Consider the following 8,414-nt stretch of genomic DNA (forward strand, 5'->3'; position numbering starts at 1 on the left):
TTTTGTGACTGGGAAGGGATTTTACTGTCTAACTCTTACAGACTGTGCCTAGTGCGGTAAGGATGTGCTTGGCCCTGCATCTGGATTGTGCTTGCTAGAATGCCCAGCCAATTTGTATGTTATAGTTGCAGACAATTTAAAATCTCACCTCTCGGTGTCTGGTAGTCTGGTCTGAATGTCTTGGCCAAAGGTCAGGCTCCTTCATCTAGGGGCTTGTGTTGTCTAATCAGCTGTAATACAAGTCCAAAGTTCACAGAACTCCACCCCAATACTTCTTCATGGAACTGGTGAACAAGTGGTGAACATTAAATCGATTCACTAACCTTGCACTTAGTCCAGCTCAAAAGACTGGAATCTTTTAACACTCAGTAGTCTCTTATCTGTGTGGCTTTGCTTTTGCATTGCGTGCTGCTCTTCTGCTTCTGACCTTAACTTTAGGTGGTTCACCACCTTGTCCCCTTGAAGTAGGCTAATGTAGGCCAGAAAAGCAAGAACACCTTAATACCATAGTTTCTCTGCTGAGAGGCTTTAGAGTGCTTCCTGAGAAAAGAAAGCCTGAGAGACATCCCTGCATCCTGAGGATCGTGTGTCTGGCCCTGGGGAAATGTATTTAGTTAGTGTTTTACATGCTTCTCCTGCAGATACAGTGGATAGTGTTCATGGATACAGTAAGAAAGACACTGCATGTCGCAGAAGCTGTTTTGTGATGTGATGCTCTGAGGCATTTCTCTATTTCATCCCGGTACCACAGACCAAATGCAGGGCTCAGGAGTGAGAACTGCTCAACTTGGTCTTATGTGCTTCCTCGTATTGCTGGCAAACTGCAGGGTTCAGCACAGTGTGGGGTGTGTTCTGTTCTGATAGTTTTATTCATAGGAACATTCTAAGTGAATTTGATTGCACTAAGGAATGTGGAAATTGTCAAAAATACTGACTCAGTTTACCCTTTTTCTACAAGGAGTTGTCTAGATATTATTTTTGTTCATTTATCAATGAAAATGTTGCCCACAAAACATGCCAGTTGTGTACCTTTGTGTTCTATAGCCTTAAGGTACAAGAGACTGGATAAGAAGTCAGTGAAGAGTGTGTTATTGCCTGTGTCATTAGAAACAGAAGTACCTGCTCTCTTAAAGCAATGGCCCAGTGCTACTGAAAGGAGCATTTGCTTTACTGCACTCTAGATTTGGGGTCAACTCAGAAATATTATTTTTCTATTCAGTTGTTCCAGAAATAATTTTAGGACATTACCAGGCAGCAACGATCAAGCCCTGCTGGCCCCATGAAGGGCTGTGGCAAACCACCCTGCTCTCCTCCCTTCCCAGGGAGCTGCCCCGCTTCCGCTCTCCAGTGGCGTGCAACAGAAAGCAGTTATAGATGGGTTTTTTAAAAACTTTTATTGACAAATGCCACTTTAGGTATTACCTTGAAAATTCAGATACCACTACTGTACTGCACACAGTTTACAAAATCCCCAACATTTTCATGTGTTTTTCAGAGAAAACACACTACTATGATTTATTAGCTGAGTGGCAGCTTCAGTACCAAGAGGTCTGGCTTCTGTGCTTAGGGGTAGAATCAGAAATACACTCTTAGCAGGCTCCTGCAAAGAAGGAAAAGAAATCTCAGCTCAGGTAAGTAAATGTGCAAAGTGCTCTACCAGCCTTTTAGCCTTTAGTGAAACTGGAGTTAACATCTTCCTAGACTACTGCTGATTCACAGAACAAGACAGGCTGTGTCATTCTGTACCTGTTCTCCTAACTTTTGCTAGACACAGACAACTGAGTTTTTAGCCCTCTGAACACATCAACACGATCCCATGAATATGAAGGGGCAAGGGGCAGGGATGCCCCACCATCCCCATAACCAGGTGTGATGCCAGTGCTTGCTCTGCCTTTTCCTGTCTGGCATTGCAGAGCACTTGAATCAGAGTGGCAGCCTCCAGCCCAGGTCCTCCGGTCTGGCTTAGTACAGGGCCTATCTCCAGGCAATGTGCTATGTGTAAAGGGTGGCCACCAAGAAGAGACACTTTTGCACCCAGCGTAGCTGTAGAAATTAATCTGCCTACCACAGGAACAGCTGGAAGATCGGCTTCCATGGCCCCAGGAAAAAAAATGTCCTCAAAACGGGCCCTAGATATGCTCCATTAGCGTGTGTGTGAAGCAGCTGCTAACTCTCACTGCCAGCATACACAGCCAGAACTGCTGCTCAAAGCCTCTCATTGCTGCTGTTCAGACAGCCTAGGACACAAAATGAGCTAAGGAGAGGAGCACATTTCTCTCTGGAGGCAGGTTTCCTTCCTTTTCCTCATGGACGATGCACAAACATGAAGTAAGATGCTGTTACTCAGGTGGCCAAGCCAACCATTTCCAACTATCAGGTTGTTGCACTCCAACCTATTTGATACAGAGGAGCTGATTCCCCTTTGTAACATGTCAGTGTCAGCACACAAAGGGAAACTTAAGGCCATGGAACAGGGTCTCTACCTCCTGTGGACTTGCCTTTTGCAGTGTTTTCTTATGAAGTTAAAAACATTGTAAACGATTACAGCTTGGCTTGCTGCAGCTCTGCCACACTGACAGCAAATGCGGTCACCTCCCCTGCAGGCTGCCTGTGCAGCCATTTCTCTGTGGGTTGGCTTGAGGTACCTGACTGCAGCACAGGCTGGAACTGGCCAGACATGCAGATCTCCTCCTGCTTCTGGCGCACGATGCGCTGGATGGCGGGGGGCAGGCCACGGGGGTTGCGAGAGAAGATCAGGGAGTAGCCATCATCACAGGAGCCGTCCTCCTTCAGGCTGCGGCAGGCGTAAGTAATGGCGTAGTTATCATAGTCGGTGTCAATCACCCAGTAGTTGTCCCCTGAAACACAGAGCATGTGTTTGTTACTGTAGGCATGGTAGACTGATGGCGGATTGGGCTGCGCAGCACAGAGAGGCCACACTTCTACAAAGGGCTGGGCAGCCTCCTGCAGGACTGAGAGTCTCCCACCTCCAGCACGTCTCCACCTGTGAGGTGAAGAACTGGAGCAGACATGGTGCAGCCTGAGTTGTGGTCACAAATGCACAAATCCAGGCAGTGGTAAGCTCTAGGCAGCACAGTGAGGAGGCAGGAAGAAGCACTCACCACCACTTGACAGATAGCTCGCCAGGCCCTGGTACGTCATGTACATCTTTGCAGGAGTGGTCGGGTCTGGCACTGTGTACTGAGCAGCCATGTCAGCACAGATTACCCAGAACCTGCAACGAGACCCGCAGGACTGATGGTAAGACTCTGGGTGAACCCCACTGAGGACTGGGCAAGCACCAGGCCAGATTCAGCTCAACACCCTCAGACACAGTCATCCCTAGTGCAAAGCTAGTCTGCTATTAAATGCAGCGAGTATGTGGCTCCATTAATGCTGATGCCTGGCTGCTCTGCTCTGGCCCCACTATCTACAGAGCTGCCATGCTGAGGCTAGGCCAGGATCCAACCCCTCTGCTGGGAGCTACCTCTCCTCTCCTTTCACCTTCCTTGTCTATTGGCACAGGGATGCCTGTTACATGCGCAGAAACAAGCACAGACAGCCTCTGCTGGCCAAACCAGTCAAAGTCTTTTGCCCAGACAATGGGAGCCTTGTAACTACCCAGACAGACAGTCTTCTTCATCCTTTTCCACTAATGGTCCTTATTCACACCCCTTTGCTTTGTGCCTCCCCACAGTATGGCAAGCATTACTGGATTTGTGAAGCACTGGAAGGCTCTCCATTTGCATTCTGTGGGATGTATTTCCTTCTTATGCTGCCTTTACAGAAAGAAATTCCCGGCAGCCTTTATATCCCACCTGGTCTCTGAAGAGTCCTTTCAGGAATCTTCCCACCCAACTGCATGCCTGCAAAGCTTCCTTCAGATTTGCTAGAGTGCCATGCTGTTAGAACTAAGGTCTGCAGCCACCTACTCTGCTCTATTATTCATGCAGTTAGGTAGTATTCAGTAGCTGATGCAGAACAGAACCAGCGCTGGCCTGCTGGAAGACCCAGACTGTCTTCTCCACATGCAGAAAGCTATTTAATCCCTACATATATTGTGATCCCTTACAGTAACCATGACTGACAAGCAGAATTCTTAAGGTTCTTTCCATCTGTCTGTTCAGGCACCACAGTGGTATCTAAGAGCTAACTGAGCATTTTTCTCAGAAGTCTGCTTAATGCTATGTTGAATGATCAGCAAAAGCAATTCTTGCTTACGCTTGTTTCCTTCCCTTGATCCTCTGTGAAACCAGCACTGTTGTGCTCTCGTCTGCCTGCAGGCTTGCTAGCTCTTTTCTCTTGTCTGGGATTTACCTAATAGCTCCATATTCAAGATTGGGCTTTATAATTGAAACTGGAGGTTATGCAGTCATTTTTGATACATCCAGACCACAGCCAGGGTGAGAACTAACCCAGACTCAGAAGTCTAGCCATTAATGTACTGGCTTGATCCATCTTTCTTTTTGGACAAAGACAACCCGTTTGCATTGTGTGCAATGACAGATCACCATCCATGTCCCCACGCTGAGTACCTCATGGCAGCTGCTGGAACTATAAGGTAAGAAAGCTTACCCAAAAAGCTTCACCCGGCCCTTGGAAGAAGCTGTCATTGTGCCATCTTCCTCAACAGTGTATTCAGCAGAGATGTTATCCTGAAGGAAAAGGCCTTCTGGATCCTTCTTGGCCAAGGCATACCATTTCCCTGCGTACTAAAGTGAAAGATTATTACTATGCAGATTAATCACCACTTCAAGATTAGCACAAGAGCATTTCTATAAATAGTGTGCACTTCTACCGATTGCCCTGCCCAAAGTGAATGTGAGTCATGTGGGTACAACCCATGCAGGTCCTGCTCCACTGTGTGGTAAACTCTTGTCTCGTGCCTTGAGAAGCGGGTCTCACAACTCTGCATTTCTGTCTGCATTTACTCTATCATTTGAGAAATGCTTGACACAGCTACCCAACTCTGAAAGCTTCTCCTGCCCCGGAGTGCCTGATGTGAGTCAGAACAGTTCTAGTTACTGTTTAGCAACCTGCTTTTCCATGTAAGATTAAAATGCAAATAACAAAATGTATCCAGAAAGACACAAGCAACCTGTTAGGAGTCACTCTGGTGGCTGTCAGGGGCCAAAGCTGGTCTCTAACAGTGCCAACAGTCTACCCTGCATAGCCGGAGATGATACAGAGATGAAATGATGTTCTGGGGCAGGCCAGCAGCAGGGTGTGGTGTGGGAGAAGTGAAACTAAGAGGAAAATTCTTAGAAAAAAACATGGAGTTCCTGGAAATGCAAAAGCAATATCTAGTAAAATAAAAAAAAAAAGGTGTAAGCGAGACAGTGAAAGGCAGAAAGGTCCTCAGAAGTTAACACTGTCCATGGAAACACTGGGGAAAGCTGAATTTAGCTGGGTTAAATTCGATTGAGGCCTGAGCTGAATTTCAGCTAATAGAAGGCTGGGTGTGACATCCCTGACTTGTGGGGCCAGCTTTTCCACAACACTCAGAAGGTTAAGGAGTAACAAGGCAAGCAAACTGTAGAAGCAGCATTTGAGAGACAGCGTTGGGAAAGAAGTTAACTTCTTGGTGAGGAGCCCTTTTAGCAACCTCCAAGTTGGAAAATGAGTTCACATAGCTAAGCTTCTTCACACATACTCTATTTACCAAGATGAAGTAACCGTAATTACCCTTTTTGGATCAAAATTGTCTTTCACAGAGAAAGAGTCCACTGCACAGGTCTGAGCTAGGCTGTATTCAACCGTGGAGAGGATTGATGCCAGGAAAAGGTATTGTGCGTATTTCATTCTGCAAGACAAAAGCAAATGGGCAGAGTTTTATTTCATGCACTAAATGTGGATAGCTAGTGCTATGCCTACAGATACTATATATATAGCTCCTAATTTTAGCTAGTTTTGAAGCTCGTTTTCTTCAACACTCCAGTATTGTACTGTTTATTGCACTGAGAAACGTGGGTCATTGTGGAGCTGATTCCAGCAAATCTGAGCTCCATTGGCAATTGCTTTGCAAGATAATTTTGCTTGACAGTAGTAGCATTGCAGAAAATAATGTTCTGATGAATTCTGATATAGCATTGTAGGGTGGAAGGACGTTATTCCTGAGTATGCCCATCACTTTGAAAACAGCAAAGCTGTGTTCAATAGGACCAGTTCTTGTCAGTGAATCAGGTTCCTCCTAGAAAAATACATCTTAGGATTGTTTAACTTTACATCCACCTTACAAACATAACAAATAATACTTCATTTCTGGAGCTGGATCTGCCATTGCAGATCCAGCTCCAGAAATGATCTGCAATCACAGCTACCAGATAGCTACGGCTATTTTACTTTCCCAGGGCATTCCATTCTCACCCATACCTCTGTATGTTCGTTCCTCACACTTTGGGAAGAGAGAGCAACTGCTTATACATTCTTACATAGTACTCAACCCTGAATATCTGCTCTGATGCCCCCCAAAAAAACACCACAGCTGCTTGTATCTTGCTTTCAACATCCAAACAGCTATCAACCCAGGTCTTCCAGACACCCAAGCAGCTACTCTGTTCCCAGCTGCTGCCGTGCAAGCTGCTCTTTCCTACTGCAAGATCTGCTGATCTGTCTCACCTCTGCTGAAGAGACACCTACCTGTTGGGTAGAGGTGCTGAAGATCCCTGAGATTACTCTGCTTCAGTCTTCAGGCTGAAGTCAGCAGGAGAGTTTTGTGTCAATTGCCCTCCAGCTGCCTTTAAATAATGAATCTGCAAAGTCACTAATTGGTTATTTTTGCTCATGTGCCTGAATAAAACGCTTAATCTGGATAATCCATTATATAAAAACCAACTGTAATCCTCACACTGGTGTGTCTGACTGCTATTCTAATACAAACACAGCTTTTACATAATGGAAAAAGCTGTCCAGAAAGCTAATAACTTTGCTGATGTGATTGTACCACACCTTTGTCTCACTGAGATTTTCCTGCTTCTTACACGTGTTAGGAGAATAAGCACTGAGCATTAATCACAAACTCATGGACCATACATATTCATCTGCACAGGCACATGTTCATATTTGATTACTTGTTTGGAGCAGTTATATTTTTAGCCCTTCCAGTATCTGCATTATCAAATGAGGATGATCCGCCCAGGAGCAGACAGGTATTATGCATTGTCTGCTAAAATGAAACCCTCTACTAAAAAAACATACGCCAAAAAAAAAAAAAAGATTTTGCCTTTATATAAAAAATGTTGATAGTAAAAAGTGCCTGCCATTCTTTCAATTTTCTAAAGTGATCAAAGGTTTTTCCCAACTGTACAGGCTGGCTGTGTACTTTTTCCAACTAGGCTCACCTGGATAGTGTTAGAAAATTTCAGCCACTCCTTTACGAGTTGGCTCACTGTTGATGACTTCTTCCACTGGGCTGATGGGTGCTGGAAAGACTCAGACACTCACTAGGGATAACCACAGTTTCTGTCAAGTAAGGCCAGGGAGTCTTGAATCTCCAGGTGCTGCTGAACAGTTTGGGCACTGGCAAAAAGGGTAAGGCCTTTTGGATGTGTGGTCTTGTTGCAGTGATCATTTGCTTGCCCAGGAATTCCTCAACAGAAGCATACAACCCAGCTCTCTGGCTATCTTGGTGTATACTATCTTGCTTTCCAAGCAGCTTCTTCAGAGGCGTCCATTACGTAGGTAAGACAGTGCTAGCTTTCTGCCAGGGGAAACTTTGGTTTGACCTTTGTGCAACTTCCATTTATATTTCAGAAGGAGACAAGGATACTTGGCATCTGCAAGTCTGGTGGAGTGACTGAGTGTACCTTGCTCTTCCAAGTGAGCAGCATGAAATTGGCTTTTAGTGTTTGCTTCGCATGCAGAACCTTCACAGGCACAGCCTTCCTAAAATAGCAGAGGTTTGCTGAGCACAGGCATTAAAACAAAAGACTTTGGATTAAACAAAAATTGGCTTTCAAGCCAATCATAGCCAGTACTGTGGTCAGGGTGAGAGTGTGGGAGAACATGGCTAAAAAGACAGTCTAGTCCTTGAGCGGGTAGGAACTCATTCAAAAACATTCTCTGTGGAACATTCCTTTCATGACTATAAACGTCACTACCAAGCCTTTACTAGATCCCTGCCACACAGAGGTAATGTTGGCAACTGCCAATAAAATATCTGTAGGCACTACTGAAATGTCTGCTGGAGACTGCCCTACAACACTTAACAGGCATTGCCCTTCCCACAAAATGGTGACAAACGTATTGTCTTCTGCCTGAGAGGTGGGAAGACTGCATGGCAAACTGTGCAGTAGAACATGGAGATGCTAAAATTGCTGTCCTTTAGCAACATCTTGGGCAAGTTCACCTGGGGTTACTGCATACCTGAAACTTGCTCCTGGTTCAGGATCCATCTGGGTTGCATATCATGTGGA

The 8,414-nt window shown here is 45.4% G+C and overlaps 1 protein-coding gene across 2 annotated transcripts; it reads right to left on the reverse strand.

The window, feature by feature from the left end:
• Positions 1-1,409: 1,409 nt before the first annotated feature.
• Positions 1,410-7,552, reverse strand: LOC125686826 (purpurin). 2 transcript variants are annotated; one of them, XM_048931306.1, is made up of 7 exons: positions 7,341-7,552; positions 6,640-6,752; positions 5,686-5,803; positions 4,576-4,712; positions 3,123-3,235; positions 2,646-2,858; positions 1,410-1,600 (listed from the first exon to the last, which is right to left on the reverse strand). In XM_048931306.1, the coding sequence occupies exons 3-7, from the start codon at positions 5,800-5,802 to the stop codon at positions 1,590-1,592; spliced, it is 591 nt and encodes a 196-aa protein (XP_048787263.1). In that variant the 5' UTR covers position 5,803; positions 6,640-6,752; positions 7,341-7,552; the 3' UTR covers positions 1,410-1,589. The 2 variants fall into 2 exon arrangements, with proteins under 2 accessions (XP_048787263.1, XP_048787262.1); XM_048931305.1 differs by lacking the exons at positions 5,686-5,803; positions 6,640-6,752; positions 7,341-7,552 and adding an exon at positions 4,799-5,646.
• Positions 7,553-8,414: the final 862 nt, after the last annotated feature.

Source organism: Lagopus muta, chromosome Z (assembly GCF_023343835.1).
Source record: "Lagopus muta isolate bLagMut1 chromosome Z, bLagMut1 primary, whole genome shotgun sequence".
Lineage (NCBI taxonomy): Eukaryota > Metazoa > Chordata > Aves > Galliformes > Phasianidae > Lagopus > Lagopus muta.